At 42.9% G+C, this 27,839-nt stretch overlaps 1 protein-coding gene across 4 annotated transcripts in view; it reads left to right on the top strand.

The window, feature by feature from the left end:
• FAM114A1 (family with sequence similarity 114 member A1) overlaps nt 1-27,839 on the top strand; it is a 67,513-nt gene that overhangs the window by 15,480 nt on the left and 24,194 nt on the right. For 2 of the 4 annotated variants that reach the window (XM_040625220.1, XM_008701399.2), the window contains exons 3-7: nt 4,527-4,614; nt 16,090-16,203; nt 16,329-16,432; nt 18,780-18,914; nt 24,802-24,954. In XM_040625220.1, coding sequence (XP_040481154.1) covers nt 4,527-4,614; nt 16,090-16,203; nt 16,329-16,432; nt 18,780-18,914; nt 24,802-24,954 — 594 coding nt within the window. Of the gene's footprint in view, nt 1-4,526; nt 4,615-16,089; nt 16,204-16,328; nt 16,433-18,779; nt 18,915-24,801; nt 24,955-27,839 lie in introns of those variants that run through there. The other 2 variants (XM_008701400.2, XM_040625221.1) reach the window with 2 other exon arrangements.

The following is a 27,839-nucleotide window of genomic DNA, read 5'->3' as shown; positions in this document are numbered from 1 at the left end:
GACCATGAGGCTGGGGTCCAGGATCCTGGGATCAAGTCCTGCATCGGGCTCCCTGCTCTGTTTGGGGGCTGCTTCTCCCTTTCCCTCTGCCTGCCGCTCCCCTGGCTTATGTTCTCTCTCTCTCTCTGTCAAATAAATAAATAAAATCTTAAAAAAAAAAAAGAAGTCTAATCATTCAATTATTCACTTTAAATTGTTTCTTTTTAAGTTTCATTCTAATTTCTTAATAGTGCAGAAAAGAACAAATATGCATAAAAATATTAATAGCATGGGGTACCTGGGTGGCACAGCGGTTGAGCGTCTGCCTTTGGCTCAGGGCGTGATCCCGGCGTTATGAGATCGAGCCCCACATCAGGCTCCTCCGCTATGAGCCTGCTTCTTCCTCTCCCACCGCCCCCCCCTGCTTGTGTTCCCTCTCTCACTGGCTGTCTCTATCTCTGTCGAAAAAATAAATAAAATCTTAAAAAAAATAATAGCATGATGTTGATGCTTTAAACCTTTCTATATTTAATTTTAAATATTCACCAAGGAAGAAAATTACTTGGAAATAACCAAGGCCATTTTCAAGCAAATATTTTGACAGCAGTGCAGGCATCCAGAGCAATTTCCATCTCCCCGAACGTCACACTGAGTCCCTTTTTAGAGCAGCTATGTCAAGAGTAGCAAAACTTAAAAAGGATTTGGTCTCGCAGATGCGAGCTGCGGACAGTACCTGATTCTTGATCTACTCAAGGACATAGGACAACCAGGTTGATCTTTGATCTTCTACGACAGGTACCTATGTTTCCATCTAAATGTTAAAGGCCTTCATGGGGCGCCTGGGTGCATCAGTCAGTTAAGCGTCTGCCTTCGGCTCAGGTCATGATCCTGGGGTCTTGGGATCGAGCCCCTCATTGGACTCCCTGCTCAGCGGGGAGCCTGCTTCTCCCTCTGCCTAGGCTCCCCCTGCTTGTGCTCTCTCTCTGCCAAACAAATAAATAAAATCTTTAAAAAATAATAATAAAAATAAATGTTAAAGGCCTTAAAATTTAATGGAATTCTAACATTTGTATATTTTTTCTATCTAATGATACATGTAAATTTTATAGCCTAAAATAATGTATTTTCCATTTAATGATAAAGATCTTTGAATGGGACACCAGATGTGTACATATCTTTTCTATTTAAAGAACTTTGAACTTGATGGAATCCTGCATTCTTCATATTCTTAGGACCACACAGATGTTCAGATGATCTTCAGTTGAGTTTTGGATAGCCCTCTTGATCCAGTCAAGTCTGATTTGCTCTTGTGAGATGAGGTCATTCTTCTGAGAGTTTATGAGGAGGGGCAGGAAGTTAAGAGAGTTCCCATCTGGTGGCCTCTGTTTTCTCTGCAAATTCGTATGTGAAGCTGTCTATTCAAGGAGGCAGGGGTTCCATGGGATGAGGATGAGAAAAAACATTTTAAAATAGCCATATTTGATAATGAAAGATCTGAGTAGATCCATGCGGCCTACTTTATAGACTCATAAGTGTGTAACATTAAAGCCATTTAAAGCGGAGGCAATACTCAAGAGGAGAATTCATGTTGAACAGTTAGTTTATATGGTTTTTATATTAAATGTGCACATTTAGTCATTTGAGTATTTGCCATTGATAACAAATATTCTTTGTAGCTGATCACGAGGTCACAGCTCAATGTCAAAGGAGCTTTATTAATAAAGCAATTGAAGTAGTCATTTATATTGCAAAAAGTTCTAGACTCATTTAACATTTATTTTCATTTGCTAGTCAATTACCAGCTGTCAGAGCATATTAAGTATTATAAATTTGAGTCGGAAGCTGTCACCCCTAAGTGTATTAACTCTGCCTAATCACATAGGTAGTGATTTGTCCTGTGAAAGAATGATATTAATCACCAACTTACCTGTGTCTTCATGATGGTATAAAATTGCCACTGGCTTCCATTGCAGAGGTGAAGTAAATCAGTGTAGACACCAAAAGTGAAAGCAGACAGTCATGAATCATGAGTATTTCCATTCATGTTAACAAGCTCTTCATTGTTCCCAGACAGAAATAAATGTCAGCCAACTTTCAAAGCTTTTTGCTTCTTAGTGTGAAAAATATAGTTGTTTATTATTATTATTGTTATTCTTATTAATTATTACTAGTTAACATGGGTGGAGTATTATGTGCCCGGCACTATGCTCAAAGCTTTATATGAATTATTTCTTTTAACATTCACAATAACCCTGTGAGGTTATTGGTTCTTATACTGACCGTTCTTATACTACCATACCTCATTTTGTAGTGAGTAAATGATGGCTCCAAAGACTTGAATAACTTGCCCAAAATGGCAGAGCCTGGAGTCCATCCCAAGCACTTTAATTCCATAACCTTTTCTCTTGACCAATATTCTACACTGTTGGATGGCGTTCGATATTTACTAGGTGAATCAGTTAAGAATGCATTTGGGTACAAATAACTAAAATCCAACAGAGAGTATCTGACCAAATAGCAACTTATTTTTTCCCCACTTAACAGAAAGAATGAAGGCAGTCAACTACTCACATTGGTGTAGTAGCTCAACAGTACCAGGACCAGCGACTCTGATTCCCCGGCCTTTCCACCGTGGCCGCAAAAATGGCTGCTTCAGTTTCAAGCATCGTATTCACACTCAGGGCAGACAAAGAGGATGGTGGGAAGCATTGGCACCTGCCCTAAGTGTGTAGTTTATCATGAAAGCAAAAGCCTTCCCATTTGTGTCTCATTGATCCAAACCGTTTGACATGACCACCCCCATCTGCGAAGGTAGACGGCAGCAGGGAGAAGGGAAGGGGGCTGACCGATGCACCAGCCTTGGGTCAAAAGTCATAGAAGCTACAAACTCTGTAGGAATATTTCACTGAACTACTACTACTACTTCTTCTTCTTCTTCTTCTTCTTCTTCTTCTTCTTTCTTCTTTCTTCTTTCTTCTTTCTTCTTCTTTTTGGAAGAAAGAGCTGTGATTCTCCAGCACTTAATGTATTACTCCTAATGTATTCTTGCCTCATTTTCTAGAATGTATTCCTAGATAATAAGGAAAAGCTGTAGTTCCACTAACTAAGTCAGGGCTCCTTGGTTGCAAGTAATGGAAACTATTACATTACTTAAGAAAAGAGGTGAATTTCAGTCATTTATTCAACAAATAAATGTGTTAATCTCTTCTTACATGCCATGTACTCTTCTAGGCTCTGGGGATACATCAGTGAACAAAACATTTAAAAAAGGAACAGACTCATTGACTATGCAGGAATCTCATGAAACCCAAGGATGTAATCGGGTCTTGAGGAGGGACAGGAACGAGGGGCTGAGAAGCTTTCAGGATTCGACAGCTTTTCTGAACATATCTCCTTCATTATGCTCACTCTGATTTCTCTTAATCCTTGGTTGGCATGCGGGATGGAACATGGTCACCCTACATTGCCTGAGTTTTCATCTTCTATTCAAGTGGCCAGCTCAAGCTGAACCAGAGTCTCTCAATCTCAATCCAAATACTTAGGCAGAAGAATTTGAATCCATAGAGCCCAGGGACAGTGAAAGATACCTTGAAAGGCTCTGCCTTGGGGCGCTTGGGTGGCTCAGTAGGTTCAGCATCCAACTCCTGATTTCGGCTCGGGTCATGATCTCAGGGTTGTGAGATCGAGCCCAGTGTCGGGCTCCGCACTCAGCATGGAGTCTGTTTAAGATTTTCTATCCCTCTGCTCTTCCCCCACCCCCGCCCCCGTCTTTCTCCCCCTCTCTCAAAATAAATAAATAAGTCGGAAGGAAGGAAGGAAGGAAGGAAGGAAGGAAGGAAAGAAGGAAAGAAAGAAAGAAAGAGAAAGAGAGAGAGAGAGAGAAAGAAAGAAAGAGAAAGAAAGAAAGAGAAAGAAAGAAAGAAAGAAAGAGAAAGAAAGAAAGAAAGAAAGAAAGAAAGAAAGAAAGAAAGAAAGAAAGAAAGAAAGAAAGAAAGAAAGAAAGAAAGAAAGAAAGAAAGATGTCTACCTCAAAAGGCTACCTGTTGCTGCTACCCATCCCTAGGCTTACTGGTGCTTTTCTAGTCACTTCGCCTGTCATCCATCAGAGCTCCCTATCACCCCAGACATTTGAAAGTTACCTCTACCTAGAAGAGAACATTTGTTTAGCTATGTTAAAGTTGCCGGAGTTTTGAACTTTTTCAAATCACTTTGTGCCCTAATGTATTAAATGTTTTCCCCCCTATAGCCCTTGTCCCTGTCTTCCAGACAAGAGGACATTTGGGTCTTTGTCAACATCAAACTCCCTTCCTCTCACTTCAAGGCTAGCCCGCAGAAGCCAGCATCACTACTAATCAATTTTGTTCCAAAGTACACATTGAAATGTGGGTAGGTGTGTTCTTTTACGGCCCTTATGAGCTTTAAGCCAGGGAGATATGGTTACTGGTGATTGTTTTTTAAAAGCTTTTTGTTTTGTTCAAACCAATGGGTATTTTTTCATTCCTGCATATACTGAATTGCTAACCTTCTGCTAACCTGTTTTTCTACAGGCTGTGGATTCACCTTCACGCGGAGGGAGATGGGCGGGCTGGGGCTCCTGGGGCAAATCTCTGCTCTCATCGGCATCTGCTACAGTAGGTAAGAATTATATGTTGCATTTGAATGGATAAAGTTCAGAAGCCTAATAATAGCATTTGACATTTTGATCATACCAGTACCGATAGAGGTTTCCAGTAGCCTGCAAGATAATAAGAGCAAATCATTTTTCATGCTTGCTGTTCTAAGTGCTTCATGTATATTGATACATTTATTCCTCAAAATAACCCTAGAAAGAGGTGTTTTTGTTTTCTCCATTTTAGAGATAAAGAAGGTGAATCACAGAGAGGCTAAGACCTTGTCCAAAGTAAGAAGTAGCTGGGTTGAGATTTGAACTAAGTAGTATAGGTTTAACCACTATATTATATTGCATCTTAAAATATAAGATTTGGGGTCTTATATTCTTGAAGTTTTGTACTTTTCCTCCCACCTGAACATTTTAAAATATACGACTAACCTACTCCCCGAAAAGATTTGAGGTATTTCAATACAATGTGCAGGTATGAAGGATATAGAATATATATCCCAAGGCTGGTAGAGTTACTGTAATTGAGCATTGACCTTGACTCTGAGCTTCTTGGCTGCCAGTAGATTATCAAATTTTCATGGAATATAAACCAAAACTTAGTTTATCTAGATAAATTTCTTTTCCTGGTGTTAAATTTCTGAAGACATTTCTTGTATTGGCTCTGTATATACAAAGAGAAAATCTAATGGACAATGTCTTCATCGGTACAGGTTTGTCACAATACTCTTTGTGTGACCATTTCTCTTGGGCATTCTTTGTGACAGCTGAAGGTATAACGTCAAGGTGTCTAAGCTGATTTAGCAAAGGCATTTCATCCTGAAGGTGGAGAGCGAAGGGCAGGACAGGGGAAGTAGGTAACATAGCTTTCAGGTCATCTAAGTCAGGAGTCCTCAAGGCGTAGTCCAAGGCTGTTACTCCTAAAAGCAGGAGGGATATGGAGGCTGCAGGTCCTTTGTCCCACTCCAACGGACCATGGTCACAGTTTAAGGGCCAGACATCTAATTAGGTGGAATTTTAACTGCCTGCAAGAATGGGTAGACCGCATTCCTCTGTTTCGTATCTGGAATGTTGGGGCGCTCTGGCAAGAGGGAGATGGTGGTCAGTTAAATTTTGACCTTTGGGGAGATGCTGGACGGCAGATATTTCCTGTTGCTAATTGAAGGGGCCAGGTGTGCTGTGGATACTACCTATGCCGATGGCAAAATCAGCCAAGGTACAGGAGAGGGGCCTGTTTTGTGTTCTGAACAGGACAGAGTGTCTTCAAGAAAGTGAAGACAGGTGCCTTGGGGGCGTCCTGCTTCCTGAGGGAAACACCTGAGCTCTTCGGGGCTCTCCCATGGATCTGAACGCCAACAGCACGTAGGAGTGATATGCTCTCTGACCCTAAAACTGTCGAATCCAAAAGTGTTTGACATTTGATTGAGTCATGGAACGGTAAATAACATGGTTACCAAATTATACAGCTCTCCTCGTGGTTTATGTCATAAAACATGAAGCATTCTGGATGCTTCCAGGAGTAATAAGGGTGTCCAGAAATGCCCTGGCTTATAATGAATTTGGTGCTTTGAAAGGCTCTATTATAGACAAAGGATTTACTTTCTCATTAAAAATTTAAGTGTAAGTTCCTTCCACAGTAAACACTGAACTCACCGGTCCTGGGGGTCGCAGGTCAGGTGTTTTGGGTACACTTACAGGAGCCCCTAGCTGGGCCTGGTCTGCCACCAGCTCATGGTTTGCTGCTCTTTCTCATCAGTCAGCGGCTACACCTAACCATTTGACTTTGAGCTTCACTGGATCCTTACAGAGTTTTCCATCCACCAACTGACAGCTTGCCTGTTAGATTACCCTCCGTTATCTTCTCAGGTGTCCTGTTGTAATCTGACCTTTGCACAGAGAGAGCCTGGTGTGGCCGTGGTCCGTGGACTGCCTTCCACAGCCTCTGGGTTTTGTTACCTGGTTCAAGTGTAACCAGGAGATGATGTTGGCTTTACTGCTTAGAAGCAGGATGTGATTCCAGTGGCAGGTCCTACCGCATACCGGGGGGGGGGGGGCACTCATCTAACTTGATCTGAAGTCGGTGTGTTAATCTATGGCCAGTGCTTGTGTTTGCCGTTACCCCTGAAGTTTCCCTGGGTCTATGGCACCATGAAGATGAGAAATGCTGGATCTTGCTAATGTTGCAAACACTTAAAATGTCTGGTGGTGCTCCCCTGGCTTTGTGCAGTAATTGATCCAGAAAAGCCTAGAAAGAGAACTGTCGTGGACCAGCAGGATCACTGTGCCTGTCACTGGGCCACTTTCCCTATGGTTGGCACACATAGAGTGTTTCTGAGATTGTATGACATTTGCACATCACCCCATAAAATATCAGCAGGNAGTCCGGTACAACCTCCGGGATTCGTTGCTCTCGCTGTGTAACAAATTACCACAAATTTAGAGGCTTACAATGATAGACATTGACTATCTCCGTTTCCATGGGTCAGGAGTTCAGGTAGGGGATAGCTGGGTTCTCTGCTAAGTGACTTACCAGGCTGAAATGAGGGTGTCAGCCGGCTGTGTTCTTGTATGATATCCGGGGTCACCTTCTAAGTTTATTCAAGTTGGCAAAATCCAATTCCTTGAGGTTGTAGGGTTGACACCCCCATTTTCTTGCTGGTTATTGGCCGGGGGTCACTGGCAGCTCCTCCAGGCAGCTTCTTCACAGCTGACAAGATGATCTCAGCCATGCTTCAGCTCTCTCCCTTCAGGAAAGGCCTCATCCCTTTTAAAGGTTGACCTGATAAATCAGCCCCCCCCCCCAGGGTGATCTTCTTTGACGAACTCAAATTCAACAGACTAAGGACCTTAATTATAACTGAAAAATCCCTTCACCTTTGCCATATAATGTTCCCTAATCATGGGAGTGAAACCCCATCATTTTCACAGTCCTGCCCATGCTCAGAGGGGAAGGGATTACCCTGGGTGTGTATTCTGGGGGGCATTCTCTCAAAACTACCTGCCACACTTCGTTCTTCTGTTTGAGGTCCTCCTCAGTGACCCCCCCAAGTCCAGAAACATATTCCTTTTTACGGCTCTAGCTACATGCTGGAATTTTTAGAAGCATTTAAATCTTGGCATTTTTCTCTTATTTGCACCCACAGTGTCCAAAGGGCACATGAGGGAGCTCAAAGAAATTTTGAAATGTGGATGCTGATTCTAAGAACCCTATTAGACAGATTGGAGCTATCTTTAGAAAAGTAGAGCCGAAACTTGTTCCTCACCACTGGTCATCACAACCCCAACGAATGCAAAAGCAATAACCCCGAATACCAGCCCTAAGTTGTTCCTGAGGCATTATTTTGGAGATTTCTGGTCAAGACGTGTGACGTTCTGTAGCAATAGTAGCTAAAATAACAGCAATACATGCTTTAAAACTGGGTGAGGGTCTCTCTGTGGACAAGAGAGAGAACTAAAGCTAGAAGCGTAAGGGGAGGCTGCAGTGATGGGTTCCAAGGCTGGAAACCTTGGTGGTGGTTGGGAGTTTGACTCCCAAAAGATAATAGGGATCCCAGGCGTCCCACAAATGGAGAGGTGCCATAGCCAGGCTCAGAACCTGAAACAGAGGGTTGGAATGGGGTTTACAAAGTTCTGGGTGCCATCCTGGGTTGTCGTCCATATCGAGCTGCTACCTAGGGATGGAGAGAAGCAAGCCGGGCACAGCTTCTGATGTACAGCTAGAACATCCGCCCAAGACTTTGCAGCGCTAAGAGGTTATCATCACAGGGCAAAGAAACATAGTGAGAAACAGAGCACTCTACAGCAGTAGATAAGCTCTTGAAGGTTTATCAATTGCCTGTGGAAAGTAAAGAAACAAAGTAACCATGTATTCCATTGCAATTGATTCCTGCTCAGAAACCCCATGTTACCCCCAGGGTAATTCCAGTTGCAGACAGAAGTGCAAAACACCTAGCCGGTAACAAAACACAGAGCTGTCAATTGAGCACTAGAAATAGAAACCAATACTTCTTACACTTGTTGAAAAACTGCAGTCTGAACTGTGCGGAGTTAGCAGGAGAGCGCTTGGAGAACTTAACCATTTGGAAGGTAGTTCTCTCTTGGAAAGAGCACTGGAACAGGAGTCATACAGACCTGAGCCCTGGTCCTCACTGCTACTAACATGCAGTCACAGAGGAGGGTCACTAACTAGCAACACCATGCACCTAACCTCTTGCAGACACAGATTCCTTATTTGGAAAAGTGTGGGTGGGGGAACTTGAGAAATTCCAAGATTCCTTCCAATTTCCATAACATGATGATTCCATAGTCTGTGGCTATATACAGAAGGAGAAAGATATTTATAAGCCCTGTGCTAAAAGGGAAAATACAAAAAACTGATCGATCTTTCGCCACTCTGTATTTTTATATTTTGTCTTTTTGCCTCACTACGTTGACCCCACGGTTAAGGGAAAACGGGAAAAAGTGACCTCCCCACTGCATATATGACATCAAGTCCCCAGCCAACAGCTATTTTTGGAGAGACTGTAACTCTTGCATTAGCTTCCTCCACACCTACACTGTCATCACGTTCTAAGAAAACTTGATCACCTGCTGCCCCTGCCTTTGGGGAAGTTCATAAAATGAAATTGAAATGGTTATTATTTAAGATCAGGCAGAAACCAGAATGGGAAAGGAAAAGTATAAAAAAAATAATTATTTTGATAATCATTTCAAGGTGATGCTGTGAGAACCAGATATGATTTCCCACCAGCATCTTAGAGACCTGACCTTTTCCTAGACTATATTGCTAAGCAAAATGATAAATTGACAATCACGATGAAAGTCGACAGCAAAAGCCGGCATATACAAATATACCAACATACAGATTCTGTAGCAGAATAGAGCAGTTTATTTCTAGATATTACAAAAGCCCTAAATGTTTAGTCTTTTTTTAAAATTCTAGTTTTGACAGTTTTCTAAGTCTAAACACCCTGTACTGGACTACCTGTGTAGGGGAGAGGTGTATCTGATGTGTATATTTACCTTTTCAAAATTACCATTGCTCCCCTTTCCCACCCTCTCCCAAGTCACACAGTTTTTCCCTTCTGCACATGTTAATGAAACCCTTCTACCAGCACTGTCAGAAATAATGACAGCGTTTATTCCAGAGACTGGCAGACTTGTCAAAATCATACTAGAGTGAGAACTCTTAAGTGGGTAAATCACTATCGATATCACATGGGTTCATTTTTGAAGGTGACATCGCTGATGATGTGAAAATTCTCCAGGATCATCCATACACAAGATATAGGGTTATAGGTCGGTGCATGGAGTTCGTTCTCGATCATTTACAATCCAGGAATAAGGCCCAGGAGTTAATGAATCTCTCTGTCTGATGGCCAGGCATACGCTGTCAGTTCAGAGACATTTGTCAGTTTTGAACCTAAAAGGAAGTGAGTATCTGATTACAGAGTGGACACCAACCTTCATGATGGAGAAGGAAGACTTTTCCAGAAGGAAGATTGAATGGCTCCTCTTCTCGCTGCACTAACGAGAAGCAACATCATCTGTGGGTTTTTGTAAACAACTACTCACAACTTTTTATACTCTCTTGAATTCCTTGATAGAAGTCTGAGATGCAGCAAATATGTCTAAACTATTGTATTTCTCAAAACTCACCCAGAGCACAAACCGATGCAGCTTTCAGAAGAGCAGTAGCACTATCTATCAAATGTGAAATGCACGTGCCTTCTAGCCCAGCAGTTCTGTTGATCCTTTGCAAAAAGTCAGTAATATATATAAAGATGTTCAATGTCGAGTTCACTCAGCAAATACTTACTGTGCCAGACGCTATTCTAGGCACTTGAGATAAGGCAGCGAGCAAATGACACAAAGACCCTTGTCCTAGTAGGGCTTACATACAGTAGAAGGAGACAGATAATAAACAATACATACAGTGAAAAAGAAAATGATAAAGAGGGCTAGACAGTGGTAAGTGTCTGAAAATCAAAAGTGGAGTCAGGAGTCCAGGTTAAGATTTTAGAATGGTGGCAAGGGATAGGCCTTGGGGAAGTGACGTTTGAGCGAAGACCTGAAGGAGGGTGAGGGAGTTCACCTTGAAACACCGCAAGTGTCCACGCACAGAGAATGTTAAGATGGGATGGAGCCGTTTGGAAGAATAATTTATGCAACCATTAAAAAGAATGGAGCGGATCAGTGTTCTAGATCGGATGCCCGGGAGAGGCACAGCAGAGATTAGGGTGTGGGAGTCTCTCTCTGTGAAGTGCTCTCAGGAGGAAGCCTTGCAGAGGAGTAAATGACTGGGGAGCAGAACTGGGCCATGGGAGAAGCTGAATACAGTTGTGTCTGAGACTCCGGCAGCCCCCAGGGAGCTGGCGGGGGGTGGGGGAGGGTCAGGATGACTCTTTAGAGTCATTAATGCACAGCCCCCACCACCACCTGCACGTGCTGAGACCTTCACTGTATATTTTGAAGTGGAAGAGGCCAGGTCCAAAACTCTTATACGTATGTATATGCTTTTTAAAAATTCTTTATGAAAGGAAGCACAAGAAACAAATAAGAGCTGTTATCTTTTGAGGGAAGTGGGGGGTGGGGGTGGGGAGGAAGGCAGAGTCACTTAGAGTCTTTTAAGAGCGCCAAGCACTTTTCCCTTTGAAGTCCTTCTTATATCACAGCAAACGTAATGAAACGTAGCCACGTGCCTCATTAAATATGTAATTTACGTATAACTATGTAAGAGTTGAATTCATTTGGCCAGTTGACCTGATATCACATTTTGAATATATTTAAATATTAATTTCTATTTCCAATTTGCAAATTTTCCTTTTTCTCTTTTAGAAGCAGTATTTTTTTTCAGCCTTAAATATTTCCATAGGGGGTGCCTGGGTGGCTCAGCATGTTGAGTGTTTGACTCTTGATATCAGCTCAGGTCTTGATCTTAGGGTTGTGAGTGCAAGCCCTGCGTTGGGCTCCACAGTGGGTGTGGAGCCTACTAAAAAAAAAAGAAAATTCCATAGATCCTTATAAGTTCATAGACTCTATTGCCTATCGTTAGTAAGTCAGTACGAGCTGACTAGGGAGAAAGAGGCTGGTCCACACTGTTGGCTGTGTTCCTAAACTCTTTGAATTTGGTAATATTATAAATGTTTTTGTTTTAAAAATCAACCAGAGGGGCGCTTGGGTGGCTCAGTCCGTTAAGTGTTGGACTCTTGATTTCGGCTCAGGTCCTGATCTCAGGGTTGTGGGATTGAGCCCCGCTCAGTCTCCATGCTCAGCCTGCAGTCTATTTGGGATTCTCTCTCCCTCTCCCTCTGCCCCTACCACCCCCCGCACTTGCACTGTGTGTGTGTGTGTGTGTGTCTCTCTCTCTCTCTGTCTCTCTGTCAATAAATGGATAAAATCTTTTTTAAAAATAAAATAAAATAAATAAAAATAAAAATGAACCAGATAGGAAAGTGAGATTATGAGATTTTTTTAGTTTCTTTTTTATATATTAATTTTTAAAAGAAAAATAAAGAAACAGAAAAGAAGGAAACATTATATTAAAAATTAAAGCATTTGCCACGATGTGGATGGAACTAGAGGGTATTATGCTAAGTGAAATAAGTCAATCAGAGGAAGACAATTATATGATCTCAGTCATATGTGGAATTTAAGAAACAAAACAGAGGATCACAGGGAAAGAGGAAAAAATAAAACAAGACAAAATTAGAGAGGGAGACAAACCATAAGACTCTTAATCATAGGAAACAAACTGAGGGTTGCTGGAGGGACGTGTGGGGGATGGGATAACTGGGTGATGGACATTAAGGAGGACATGTGATGTAATGAGCACTGGGTATTACATAAGACTGATGAATCGTTGACCTCTACCTCTGAAACCAATAATACATGATATGTTAATTAATTGAATTTAAATTTAAAAATAAAAATTTTTTAAAAATTAAAAAATGAAAATTAAAGTGGCGAGGGAGCCCTGTGAGTGAGTTAGCTGGTGCCCTACTTACCGGTGATTTACTGTATGCGCCCAGTAGAAAGAACTCCTAGCGCTCGCCAGTCATCCGGGGTGATGCAGAGAACTGCTCTTGCTTCCTGAAGTGACCGCTTGGCCAGAGAGACCCTCCCACCACCAATAAATTATTTTTTAATTTGTTTCGATCTTGGGTTTTGATCTTGGTGGAACTCACAAGATAATGGCTTGGTGATATCACAGTGCTTTTTGAGAAAAGAAAAATTAAACTGGGTGTATAAGATAACACCACACAGTGCCTTAGGATCTGTGCACAGCATGGAGATGACCCTAAAAACATCACATTATGCCAACCCAAGACCTGGCTGAAAGGGGCAGGATTAGAGGAAGGTTCCATTCCAGGGGTGACCTTCACCTTGCTGTCTGGTCAAGGTAAGGTAAGTCATTTTAGCCTAAGCCAGTGTTTTAAAAATAAGAAAGCCCTGATAAACGATATGATTTCTAGGCAGTTATAGAAATGGGACTAACGTGACATTTAATCAACTGTAAATGGCATATAAAACTTTCTAAATATAACATTGTGACTAAGTGTGTAAGTTCTAGAGTTAGGACTGGGTTCAAATCCTGCCTCTGCCCCTTATTGGCTTTGGGACGTTGGGCAAATGCTTTCATGTCACCAGGTCTCCGTTTTCTCCATTGTGAAATGGGAATGATAATATCCCTTACCTCATAATGAGAAGACTAAATGAGATAATTTACTAGACTAAAAATATTTAGTCCAGTGCCTGGGACACAGTAAGTGTTCAAAAAACGTTGGCCAGGACCAAGGGTTTCACATATTTCTCCTTAGTGACCTTGTAGAACCCTGGGACATAGATGTTACAATCCTCCTTTCAGAGAAGACACAACAGTAGACACTCGGGTTGAGTAACTCGCGCAGATCACAGCTAATAAGTGATGGAACCCAGATTCCTCCACAAGCCTCCTGACTCCACAGTCTAGGATGTTTCCCACTAGAGTATAGGGGAGAAATTAAACACCAGCCAGTCATTTAGCATTTGCTTTAAAATGATACACTAACACAGCGTTTGTACAACATTCTTATCTTCTTTGCAATGTTCACCTGTTTCCTCTGCAACAAGTCAAGCCATGGAGGAGAGTCCACATTTCGAGCCAAGGAATTTGGAGGAGTTTCATTTCTTTGAGGATACTTAGGGTTCATGATGATGTATAAAGAATCCATGAATTATACACTATAGTATTACTCGTATTTGTTGGGTTGTTTTGTGTTTTTTTTTTTTTCTGTTATTGGTAAAACCTAATCAGTATCTCGGAGAATGAATCACTCACAGTCAAAAGGCAACAGTGACTCCATATTATTACTTCCTTGGTCTGGCACTAGATGTCACACTAAGTAAAGTTTTAGAAGTTAGTCTTCAAAGGAGGGTGTGGCATTGTCTAAACCATATCTGTGAAGAGCCATAGCTGTCTCTTCTAGTAGGATGCGGAAAAGATGTACTTGCACTAACAGAAGAATTCAGAAGAGAGAATTGTTCGGCAAGAAATAAGTTGGAGCAAACTTAAATGTGTACAATTTTTTTTGTATATCAGTTACACCTCAGTAAAGCTGTGTGTGTGTGTGTGTGAGAGAGAGAGAGAGAGAGAGAGAGAGGCTGGAGTAGCAGCATAGTATCATATGTACTAAACAGGTACAACCCATTTATATGAACACAAACATGGTTATTTCCTTCCAGAAACAAAGTAACTTTTCTAGAGGCAGTTACTGCAGACATACCCCTAATCATTTGTGTTCTGAGATGGCACGAAGCCATTTTTCCCCAGGAAATGAATCAGGCGTGGCCCTCACATGGAAGGGGTAAAGAAGGTAAAGGAGATGACAGTGAGCTTCACTGAACCCTGCATGAGGGACGTGGAATCATCTTTCTTGTATGGCTCTCACAGAGAAGTTGTAGCAGATGCCTCCCAGCCTTCTCCAGCTCATTTATGTCTTTATGTTAAGCCCTCAGAAATCTCAATGAGAATCATGACTGTGGTTTGGGTGTACATTATTTCCTTTTGGAGAATATATGTTTTTAAAATATGGCAAGGAATATGGACTTGGTATGTAAATAAGTTCAATGATATCCTATAACTTCAGTGTGCTCCCGAAACTCCAATTTTCCACTAAAATGCTTGGAATTTACTGGAGGATAGAGAGAATGAATTTCAGCCTTAATTTTAACAGTTACGGGCATGTTTTCTTCCAAGTAACTCAATAATAAGTTTGAACGATATCTAATGAGCTGCACGTGGATGTAGACATATTTCTGTATGAAATTAATGTTATAAACATTGTAAATGTTTCTTAAGTTTCCCTGTTTTCTAGATCGTGTATAATGACAGGTGATTTCCACTGGATTTAATTAGTCCTCTGGTAAATATCAGTGCCCTGATTGTGTGAAGATCACTCTGATAAATAAAGTTACAACTGATAAAATACTGTTATTTGGGTTTGGGATTCATCTCTGTCTTTCTCTTATTCAGGAGAGGAATAATGGGTCATTCTGACAGTGCTTTCTAAGGGTAGGTGCTTCTCTTTGGTTCTCAAATCCTGCCATGATTTGGGACTTTTTCCGCACATATTAATATTGCTGCTGTCTTGGGTTTTAAAAACCTGACGTTGCTCAGGTTCCTAGTGAAATCTTTCCCTTTCTCCCTGCGGGCTCAGGGGGAGGTGAGTGCTGGAGCAAAGGCATGCCGGGCTATTTCTCCTTCAAGAACTCAAGCAGCCACTTAGGACTCTCAGCAGACTATTCATTTCTGTGTTCAGTTTGGGAACTTGAGAAAAACTATAGCACATCATGGGGGCCTCTGAGGAGAAAATAAATTGCTCCAGAATAAAATGTAGACAAGACTATTTCGCTGCCAGGCCAGGGGGTTGGTTTGTGGTGCGTGGCAGGGGTGCTGGGATGAGGAGGTCAGCTCTACGCTTACCAGTACTTACCGAATGCGCCCTGTGCTGGGCTGCGGAGAATGTGAAGATGTGGGCCCTGCTCACGTGGGGTAGAGCCAGGGTCCTTCATCCTGGCTGGCTGCCGGTAGAGCTTCTGTCCTGTTACTGCTTAGGACAACTGTCAGAGCCGCTGGGTGCCCCTCCTGGTTTCCTCACCGATTTGCCTTTCAGTTTTGACCTGTCAGCTGCAGACCTTGCACTCTCCACACCGAGAGCGTGGCGGACCCTTTGAGAAAGCGTCATGAGCCTCACCGGATTTCAATTCAACAAGTATGAATTGAGTGTCTATGACGGGCTAGGCCTGCAAGGAATCCAAAAGTGGATGATGCATGCCTGTTTTGAGGAGTTTAGAAAAGAGTAAAGAGGATACGTCCACGCTGCGAACCACCGCAGTCTCCTATACCCAGGGTATCCACCTACAGCTTACGAAAGCTCTGGAACGTGCACTGTTGAATTGGCAGACCAGGGGTTTCTGTTGTATTCGTGAACCATGTTTTTATTTCCTGACAGGTCATGGATTGACAGCAGTCAAGGAAAAAGCAGGGGCCACCCTGCGGATTCATAGTGTAAATTCCAGCTCTCCTGAAGGGGCCCAACCTGATGCTGAAAATGGAGCCTCTCACAGTGAGTGATGTATTTACTTGGGAGCTTTTTGGACTTGGGCCGTAGTGCATTATGTGCACAAATGGAAGATTTCCAAGTTTGGATCAGCAGAATGAACTCTAAGAGGATGTTCTTCTCCTTACTAGCAGATGTGGCCACAGATCAGAGCCCCGCAGAAAGCCCATCCACTTCTCCTGCATCTGGGTCTCGGGGCATGCTGTCAACCATCAGCAACGTGGTTCAAAACACAGTGAGTCGTTAGCTGCTTCTCTGTTTCCCCTGCGTCTCCCAGCGCCGCCTTGATATCTGTATTTACTAGTGACCTAGATACATCAGAGAAAAGATGGCCTTGCTCTTAACTTTGGATTATGATTTTGTTATGCTTTCTCCTACAGAGTAGGTGTAACCTTGGCACCAGAATAATAAAGGCAAAAAAGATATATTTTATGTTTAAAAGAAAAGAGCTGCTTAGAAGGAATATTTTCAGTCTAATGTAACAGTGTCCTTTCCAACAGCTGCAAGGACAGCCTCTGGCTGGGGGAGGAGAAAGGGCTCTTTCTTAGAGCTGAGACAGCTGTTTTTCCTAGATGGTCTGTGTTTCTTAAACTTCAGTTTGAAAATGATAAAGCCATTCAAATTAAAAAAAAAAAAAAAGGCAAAAAAACCCTGGTAGGGAATTGGGAACAACATCCCGAGATGTTTCTGAAGTGTTTCCAGATAGCTAAGACCAACATTCTTCCCCCATCCCTACCTTCCAATTCCTACTCTCCCCCTTCCTTAAATAACCTTAAGTTTACTCCCCCCGCCCAGACCCCTGCCTGCCTCCTAAACGAGTATGGAATTGGCAACAAAACATCGATGAATAATGAGAAAAGAGGGAGGCCCTCCACTGAGATGACACAAGTAGCTGGTCTTCAGTGACATGAAGAAAAGGTTTATTTTCTACCGTGTGAAACTAGCCAACTAGTTTTCTAGAAATATAGTTGCTATCCAACTTATTCATTCATTCATTAAAAAAAAAAAAAGGTCATCAGCCCTCACTATGTGCCAAGAGTTATGCTAAATGCTGGGCAGATGCTGACAAACAAGAGGGCACAACATTCTGGAAAACAGAGACAGACAACTCCACAGGCAAGTACAATGCAATGTGGGAAGAAGAGAAGGTGACCTAGACCTTGGGGTCCGGGCATGGCAGAATTAGAAAATGCCGGCTCTTCTCTTGGTGACTTGAGGCCCTGTAGACTAAGTAGGGTGAACGGGAAGCAACAAATGTGTTTTTGGAGTCAGATAGCAGTACCAGTATGTCTACAGTGAGGGGTGGCTAGGTCGGGGATGGGGAGGAGGTCCTTCGGTAGCCCTGGTTATGAGACTCGGGTTCCTTGTCTCCCTGAGCGACTATGCAGGGCACTCCGAGTTTGTCTTCAGCACCCTCATTCCCGGTCTGTGTTCGCTTCTACCTTCTGGTACTTTCTTTTCCAGAGCTCCAGGTGCTCCCATCAGATCTGCCCTTAATCGAAGTCCCTATGTCCTTCTTTCTCCCATTTGATGCTTTACCAGAGTAATCCCTCATAGGATGTTAAAAGAAAATAAACCACATTAGGTAAAAATATAAATTGCTGATATCCCGTAGTCCTTCCACAATATGTGTGTGTTAAATTCTGTTTTATAGCGTGACTGTTGATGGGCTCCCAAATCTGAAAACAAGTCTAAATGTCCAAGATGGAAATGACGACTGAAGTATAGTCAGTGAAGTCTAATACTGCTAATGAAGCAATAATTAAGAAGATTAGGAAATGTATATAGGCAATAATATAATACAAAAATATAATGTATATAAATTCATGTGAGGTGGAAAAAACACAGGTGTATGCGTAGTATAACTGAAGTTGTGGCGTGGGAGTGTACAGAACTGGCAAAGACATGTGAGCAGTTCTATTTATATGAACAGTTTATGTGAGTAAAGCTTGGTTGTTTTAATCTTTTTAAAGAAAAGCAATGGTTGACAAGAGGATTTGCAGAAGGGTAACTGTATGATAGAACAGTTTCTAGAGCCAGTGGTCTATGGAAATCAACCTGTCTTATTTCATGAATATACTAATTATAGGCGGTTATTAGTAGTTTGTGAAAGTATGCCAGAGCCATCTGACACAGCCGGAGGGTCCTACACTCCAAGGCCCTAGATTAAAGAATTCACTAAATTGGCCAGAGTATTTGACATTTTAATAGACTGTTCCACGTAATTCTGTTACTTGGGTTAACATTCTTTCAAACAAAAACAGTAATGGGATCACCTATTAATTTTATGTCTTAGATTACATGTCTGTTCATACACACAAAGCCAGCAAAATTCATCCCAAATATGCTTCGGTTTTTGCTAAGCACCCTTTTTAAATAATATCGTTTGTCCTACAAATTATATGACATATGCCCTTCCAAGGAAAAGAAAATAGGATGAAATGGATATTAAATCCCCGATGAGAAAAACTTGTGACTTTATATTGATTTTAATATTTGCAAATGGTGCCATCTAGGAGTTGCTGACCGCTGTGGAGAAGCGAAAGGCAAAAACCAATCTCATGCAATTATCTCATCGGCAGGGTAAAAGCGTCTTAACCGGCGGTCTTGATGCTCTGGAATTCATCGGTAAGAAAACCATGAATGTCCTTGCGGAGAGTGACCCAGGCTTTAAGCGGACCAAGACACTCATGGAGAGAACCGTTTCCTTATCACAGGTGGGATTATGCATATATGCAATGTTTTCTTTCAGTTGGTAAAGTAAATACATTTGTATGTATCTTTTTCAATAGGTATTTTCAAGCATGTGGCTTACATTCAAATGACATAAGATAGTAGAGAAGGAAATTTGAGTCTCTGATACAGCCCTTTCCCCAGCCACTTGGTTTCTCATGGGAGACGAACACAGTTGACAGGTTCTTAGGGATTCTGTCAGAATTATCGCGTAGCTACACACGGGCGCACATACGTACATACATAGAGAGATATGGATATACACATACATATACACATATATACATACACAGTTTTTCAGACAAATGGTAGCATACTAACCACACTCTTTTGTACCTTGCTTTATTCACTTCATAATTTCTCGAAGATGATTATATTCTTGCCATTTGTCTTAGTCCACACAGGATGCTATAACAGAATGGTATAAACTGGGTGTTTTACAAGCAACGAACACTGATTTCTCATACTTCTGGAGGCTGGGAAGCCCAAAATCAAGGTGCTGGCAGATTCGGTGTCTGGTGGTGGCCCTTTCCTTGTTCATAGACAGCTGTCTTCTTGCTGCGTCCTCACATAGTGGAAGAGGGAAGGAACCTGCGGGCTTTCTTTTTTAAGAACACTGATCCCACTCGTGAGGGCTCCACCCTCGACCTAATCCCCTCCCAAAGGCCGCACCTCCAAATACCATCACACCGGGGACTAGGTCTCAACATATGAATTTGGGGGGGGACACAAGCATTCAGTTTATAACACTATCATACATATTCTAGATCTGCCACGTTCTAGCTGTATGACCGTGAACAGGTCACTGAACCCCTCTGTGCCCTGGTTTACTCTTCTGTACTGGGGATAACATCAGTACCTACTGAGAGCTTTGATTAAGCATGAAATGAGTTAGCATAGTACCCAGCTCTTAGCAAACACTCAGGAATGTTGGTTATTATTGTCATTATTCTCTGTCCATGTAATAGGTGGAAATACTATTTCATTGGAATTTTAATTTATAGTCCTCTTACTACGCGCAAGGATGGGCTTCTCACACTTCCAGTTTTAAAGCTTCCCAACCCTCCTTGAGAAATATGATATGAAGAACTGAATCTGTGGGCTGCCTGGCTGGCTCAGTAGAGCATGCAACCCATGATCATGGGGCCGTGAGTTTGATCCCCACATTGGGGGTAGAGATTACCTAAAAAAAAAAAAAAAAAAAGAAAAGAAAAAAAGAATTTAATCTGTGTTTTGCTTACTTATAGTAGTCAAGTAAATTAAAAATACTATTTATCTTATTTTCCAAGTATAAAACGCTAATTCTGAACTTGCTCTTTTAGATGGCACATGCCCAGTGCAAGCAGGCCCCTTGTCCCCTTTCCCCCTAACAGTCAGACACACCGGGTCTGTCTTTGCCTTCCTGAAACCAGGAGCAGCTGATACGGCCCCGGGTTTTGTAAATTTCACAGGCAGGACAAACATAGCTTCTCACAGCTCAGTACTAGGAAGCCACTAAGGAGCTATCGCTGACATCATGTTAGTGGCAGTTCCTGAAAAGCTTTTGTTTTAAGCTATTTCCCCTTGTCTCTTCCAGAGTAACCCTCGTATAACCACTCTGGTATTATAGCTCAGGTCAGGACTTGGCAGGATCACCTAAACCACCACCCTACTGATATTTAAAAAGAAAACAGAGGGGCGCCCGAGTGGCTCAGTCAGTGAAGCGTCTGCCACCAGCTCAGGTCATGATCTCAGGGTCCCGAGGTGGAGCCCCGTGTCCTTGTCTCCTTGTCGGGCTCCCTGCTCAGTGGGGAGCCTGCTTCCCCTCTGCTCCTCCCCCCACTAGTGCTCCCTCTCTCTCTCAAATAAATAAATAAAATCTTTTTTGAAAAAGCATTAAAAAAAGAAAATAGATTTATATTACTCAGATAATTAATACTAGATGTTGTAAAACAGAAGCAACACACACACAAAAAAAAACCAACCCCCAAGGATCAGTGTGGCTAAGAACAGAAAGAAGTCTATCTTTGCCTCCTACCGTGTGAGTGTTCCTGTTCAGGGACTTTCTAGGTAGCTCTTTTCTGACCCCTATCCCATGGCTCTGCCGTCCTAAAATTCTTTACTTCTAACCTCATAGAGAGGGGAGGGTGAGATGGAGAGGACTAGGTGGGACAATTCAGGACTTTACCCTCATTCCTTTGGCCAACACTTATCACGTAGTTTACCTAATTCAACGCAGGGGGCTGAGAAATATAGTCTAGCCATGTGTCTGGGAGGAAAAGGATATTTGGTGAGCATGTAGGAATATTTTTGCCACAAGATTTCATATGTCTATAAAATTTCTATATACATATATATACAACTATATATTACATATATGTACATGTAAGTATTCATACATATACATATATAAGTATATATGTCAATAAATAAATTTGATTCTAGTTAAAAAACTGATAATGTGGGGAAAATGTAACCAAGTGCAGAAACTGGCTAATTCTACTCTTGTCTGAAATTTACACACCTCTAGAATGGAGAATTGGATCTGCTCAGGTTCCCAGATTACTGTAGGTTTGGGGTCACCGTCACAATTTTTATCAGTCTACTGCTGAAAAGTAAGGAGCAATGCTCACAGAAATATGTCATGTGAAAATCCACACTGGCCATCCACAGTGCTTTATTCTTTTTTTTTTTTTTTAAAGATTTTATTTATTTATTCGACAGAGATAGAGACAGCCAGCGAGGGAGGGAACACAAGCAGGGGGAGTGGGAGAGGAAGAAGCAGGCTCATAGTGGAGGAGCCTGATGTGGGGCTCGATCCCATAACGCCGGGATCACGCCCTGAGCCGAAGGCAGACGCTTAACCGCTGTGCCACCCGGGCGCCCCCCACAGTGTTTTATTCTAATTACACGTCGGAAAAGTGCAACGAGTATGGTACCCAACATTCGGGGGCACACTTGAGCATGGCGCCTCTAATTCACATGGATCACCACAACACTACCGACTCTAACCTCCTGCCAAACAGTAATTTTTCCTTCATTCGTTCACTCATTCATTCATTCATTCATTCATGCATTCCACAGATGCATTTTGAATGACCACTATGTGCCAGGCACTCTTCCAAGCACTTGGGATGCATCAGCAGCCAAAATGGATAAAAATCCCTGTCCTTAAGGAGTTTTTGTTACAGTGAGGAGAAACAAACAAGCCATCAACATTGTCTAGTATTTTCAAAGATGATTGAGTGCTGTGGGAAAAAAGAAAAGAAAAAGTAGAGCAGGAAGAAGGCAGTCAGGAATGTGGGAGTGAGGGGCAGGTTAGGTATTAAATTGGATTGTTAGGGGGGCGGCCTCATGGAGATGACAACATTTGAGCAAATAATTGAAGGAGATGAGGGGCTTGACCATGCTGAAATCTGAGTGAAGCACATTCCATGCAGAAAGAGAGCTTGTGCAAAGGCCCTGGGGCAGGAGTGTCTAGTGTGGATGAGGAACAAGGATGCTACATGGTGGGAAAGGAGTGAGCCAGGAGGAGAACTGTTACAGACGAGGCTAGAGTACTAGTGGGGAGCAGGTCATGGCAGATCCGGAGGGCATTTGTAAGGACCTAGGTTGTACTGTTAGTGAAATGGGGGAAACGTTAAAGCACTTTGAAAAGAGGAGTGATAAGATCTGCCTGTAGCAGGAGCGCTGTAGTTACTGTGTTGAAAACAGACTGGGTATGGGGAGGGCTGAGGGCAGGGAGACCAGCTAGAGTGTGTACCAGTGCAGGCTTTCCCAGCAGCAGAGGCCAAGATGGCCTTAATGTGCGGGGATTTTATTAGGGGAAATGCTGAGCGACAAAGTGGAGGTGGGGGGCAAGACGGCTGGGAGGGCCGTCAGACTAAGATACCAGTCTGACCCCAGGGATGGGGAGAGGGAGAGAAGATGGGGTAGAAGTGTCCTAGGCTACTGTGTCCCCTGAGGAAAGCCGGGCAGAGCCCTGGGACAGTCCTTCAGCTGATCTCCTGGAACAGGTCTCCCCAGTGTCCCTGCTGCACCGGTGATCGATCACGGGAGGCATGACGTCGGTGCCAGTGAGGCATGGATTGCAAAGTACAGCAACTGGGGCCCTAGGTCACTGATGCTGCAACTCTCCCAGCCCCCTCAGGGGGCAAGTGCCATTGCCTAAGCAGGAGGACGTGGTGGCTCAGTGTGGAGCCCTGGAAGAGGGGCTGAGTGCTGATTCCAGGGATATTCTGAGGCTCGACCCAGACTTCCCGATGGAGGGAACGTGGGGTGTGACATAGGGAGGCAGCAAGAGCCACGGTTGTTGGCATGCACAGCTCAAAGGGTGAAGCTGCCGTCCCTTGACGTAGAGAAGTCTCTTGGGTTTTTCCTAATCCACACTAAGTAACTGCAGAAGCCCAGTGTTCCTACACTCCCCGAACTTCTCCCGTGTTCTATCCCGGTGGCACAGGGTGGATCCCAGACTCACAGACGCAAGTGTCCAGGGCTGCCCTTCTGTCAGGAAGACTCCCACGCCACAACCACTCGTTGCTGTTTCAAACCATCTCCTTTTCTTTGCCGGACGGAAAAAGGACCAACACCCTATAGAAAGCCAGTTCTTCTTTAAGCAACTTTAATTTCACTCCATCTTTTGACTGAATCCAAGTCATTCCAGAGCGACCTTCCCCACTCCCCCTTCATTTCATCCCTTCCCCTCTGTTCCAAAACATAAATTTAGAAACGGATGTTGCTCGAGGGAAAGGAAGCAATTTCTGTGTCACTGTGTTGTTTTGTTGTACCACTGAGCGAGGAAGATCAGTGGGAAAAGTTGGGTTTTATTTTAAGTGTTAAAAATCCCCAGTGATAATTTCATTTGATGGAGTTGTTTTGAAAACTTTAAAATTCAGAGCTTGTACATACATACTCTTAAAGACGGACAGAGGGGAGAATTCTGTTGGAAGCCCGGTGAGGTTTTGGCTGATGGCCTCAAGAACCCAAAAGGAGAAGGAGCTTGACCGTTTTATTGACACCCAGTAAAAACCACAGTCTGTTCTTCCATGATCTTTCCCTTGTGAATTCGTGGTGGCCACTGTGTTTATGGTGCTCTCCAGAGATACTAAAGAACCCTATAAACATAGTGCCCAGTAAACTTAATGAGGAATCAGATAAAAGATGCTTAGAATCACAGAAAGCAAGTGCAGGAAACTGGGAGTGACTGAGGGACTCGTGTTCATTTTCTTCTCTTTACGTAATCAATGAAAAATAACGGGAGAAAAATGATCAACATGGAGAGGAAATCCACTCTCAGTCATACTTCTCAAGAATCAATAAGCTAATATTCTTATTTATACTCAGTATCTGATGAGGAATACATTATGAGTTTATATTTTATTAATTTTTCATCAAAGACGGTTAGTAACCACACACATACATTTTTAAAACAATGTAACTCCAGTCAAAGCAGACCAGCTTGCGGCTGCTCTGAGGTCTGCCTGGGTGCAGAAGTTGCAGTGAACCCTGTCACAATAGATTACACTTTCCCGGTGTACATCAATTTGCTCATTATAGAAAATTTGGATATTTCAGAAAATAAGAAAATTAATCACACACATGGAAAGCTCTTCTGCAGAAACCACTGTTCGTTCAGCTTCTGTTTTGCTTCTTTCCAATCCCATTGCCAGGCATAGAATTTTTGCTTTTTGTTTTGTTGTGTACATAACAAACATGTAAGATTTGAAGTGGAATATTATGTAAAAACTGTCTGTGGAATCAAGGAAAGAATCATTTTGTTAGAAATTCCCAAGGGACACAAAGAAAGCCAGCCCTCATCTCCCCCTACATCGTACACAGGAAACGAGGCTTTCGAGCCCACATCCAGGGTACAAACACTGTCTATTTCTGCAGATGTTAAGGGAAGCCAAGGAGAAAGAGAAGGAGAGACTGGCCCAGCAGCTGACGGCCGAGAGGACTGCCCACTATGGGATGCTGTTTGATGAGTATCAAGGTTTGTCACACCTGGAAGCTCTGGAAATTCTATCCAACGAAAGCGAAAGCAAGGTATGTCTACTCTGGTCGCTTAAAATACCAAGTCACTAATGTGTTTTCTTACACATGAAAGAAACTGGAAAATCTGCCTTTAAAATATCTCATTTCTAGGGCCTCATTAGTATTGTGCTAAGGTCATAGTTGTTCTACAGCCTGCTGACCCCCTCATGCACCATCTTACTTCCTCTCTGTCCTGTGCTGCTACCGTACCCCAGCCCCAAGAGGGCAGCAAAGTAAGGGTCCTCACTGCCCCCACTTCATGGTACAGAAGGCTGCTCAGAAACTTGGCTGTGAGGCTCCTGGCCCTGTGCATCTCTTTGGTGACGTAGCACCCAGACCAGGGATGCCCTACCAGGCCGGGTCGCCGCTCCCACCCCGTGAAAACAAAGCAGCTGAGGTTTCTACCAGAGAGCAGGTTTTAATATGGTTTTAGGGGCTCTATAGTGGTTTATTCACCCACTTGTTGAAATGCCTGGGCCACCATACTGGGAGTTAAAGTTCTATTTGAGAATGTTCCTGAAGACGAACATTACCTAACAGCCCCGCACATTCGCATTCCCCCACTGGGATCTCAAGAGGCAAAACAGAAATAGCAAACATCAGCAGGATTTGGAGATTTTTTTTTTTAAGGATCTATGTGGGAAGGAGGGTTATTTAGCAAATACTCATATGGGCCTTATATAGTCACTCTTCTAAGCAGTTTAAAACTATTAATTCATTTAATTGTACATACAGCTCTTGTGTGTGAAGGTCAGGCTGACTGTATCCGGGATGTCTTTCCGGGGGAACCCACAGGGCAGCACCCACAGAACCTCCTGGGAGAGGCTCTGGGTCATCTCAGTGACATTCCCTGTGGAGAAGCAGGCCCCCCGACGAGAAGAGGAAGTTGGAAGTGAGCTTTAGAATGGGGAGGTGTCCTCTAAGTACAGGACTCCAAAGGGGTTGAGACATTCTTGATGCCCACCTAGGCAGGGGTAATGGCAGGTAACAGGCAACCAAGAACCAAGCAGGATGAAATCCTCCTCCCTCCAGGGAGGGAGTTACATGTTACTATCTGTGTTTATTTCCTCTTGTTATCCATGAGCCATCAGTGAGAGTCTTCTGGTGAAACTGTTAAAGGGTGATTTTTTAAAAGCAAAATCATGCCTCATATACAGATATAAAATGAACATGAATTAAGGAATTTATTTAGCCTCTTCATTACATGAAGGAACCAAGCAGATGTTCTAACTGGTTCAAGGGGAAAAGCCAACGCACACATTTGTATGGAGTAAAGCAGTTTTGAAATAAATGTGCAAATGGGCATAACCCTCCCACAGGAGGGGAGGTTGCCTGTCTGCTAGACACAATCTATTCACCTGTCTATAGACAAGAATTATTTTGCACTGCTATCAGCGAGCCACAATCTAAAGAGTTGTGAAATTGCTCCCATAGACTCAGAATCAGATAATCTGGTAATGTATGCTCTAGAAAGTGCAGTTTTCCACGGAAGCACAAATTGTTCTTATAAAAGCTGGGTTTCGAGTCAGCCATCATGTGATCAAATACCACTCAGTAGCTGTATGATTTTGGACCCATCTAACTTCAATCCCCTTCTCTGTGAAATGGGAATAATTATATAAACCTACCTCGTAGGAATATTTAAAGAATTAAATGAGAGAATCCATGGAAGCCAGTTGCGGCTTGCTTAATACATAAGTACTCGATAAATGTTAGCTGCCTTGGTATACCATATATGTATACGCATATATGTTGATGGCCTTTTATTTTTACATGCATTCTTATGTTATATATATGTGTGTGTGTGTGTGTGTTATTATTAAAAACATGACAGGGACACATGGCCCCCTGAGGTTATCATGGTGGTGGAGAGATTCCACTCTGGCGGGTTTCATTCCAGGTCTCAGCTGTGAAAGAGTCCCAGGTCCCTAGAAAAGAGCCCCAAAGGACTGATGTTGCTAGGAAGGGAGTTTGGTCCCTGGTGGGATGCATTTCCCTGTTTGCTCACTGCTCCTACAAGCTCTGCTTTCTCTCCCCTGGCCTAGATGTTTTTATAGTATTCACGGTAAGGAATGCAGTCTGTTTTCTTGGATTAGTAACGACAGTTTCTGGGTGCCGTAATAAAGAAGCCCTAAAAACATATGGGTCAAAATCAGTAGGCTAATATTTTCCTCCTTCCTGTAACAGCCCAAGATGGGAGTGCCTTCCTGGGCATCAGGCAGCTTGCCTGCATTAGGGGTTCAGCGGCCAGACTCTGTTCATCTTATGGCTCCACTAGACCCATCCTGATGTTCACGGGCCTCGGGCAAGAATACACACGGAGACCCCTAATGGTGTTGTCAGCTTTAGCAAATGAAAACACAGGATGATGAGTGAAACTTCAACTTTTGATAAACAATGGATACTTTTTTAGTATAAATATGTCCTGTACAATATTTGGGACATACCCTCCTACTAAGAAAATATTGTTTCTCTAGAATCCATATTTAACTAGACCTCTTATACATAGGGTGTACTTAAAGTTTAAAGGACTTTTGGGGCGCCTGGGTGGCTCAGTTGGTTAAGCATCTGCCTTCAGCTCAGGTCATGATCTCAGGGTCCTGGGATTGAGTCCCATGTGGGGCTCCCTCCTCAGAGGGGATCCTGCTTCTCCCTCTCCCTCTGCCGCTCCCCCTGGTGCTCGCTCTATCTCTCTCTATTTCTCTGTTAAAAATAAATAAATCTTAAAAAAAAATTAAAGGACTTTTGAAACAAGCTGTTAAAGAAAATATACTGTCATCCTACCTTAGCAAACACACTTTCATAATGACTTTAAAAACCAGGTTCCCATTCAGAATTCTCAAACCCCTCACATTTCCATGCCACCCTCCTGCCTGCTCTTGCCCCCTTTATTTCCA

The sequence above is a fragment of the Ursus maritimus genome, unplaced genomic scaffold, assembly GCF_017311325.1.
Source record: "Ursus maritimus isolate PB19 unplaced genomic scaffold, ASM1731132v1 scaffold_8, whole genome shotgun sequence".
Taxonomy (NCBI): Eukaryota; Metazoa; Chordata; class Mammalia; order Carnivora; family Ursidae; genus Ursus; species Ursus maritimus.
The sequence above is the reverse complement of the archived record's forward strand: the minus strand, read 5'-3'. Positions and strand labels throughout refer to the sequence as shown.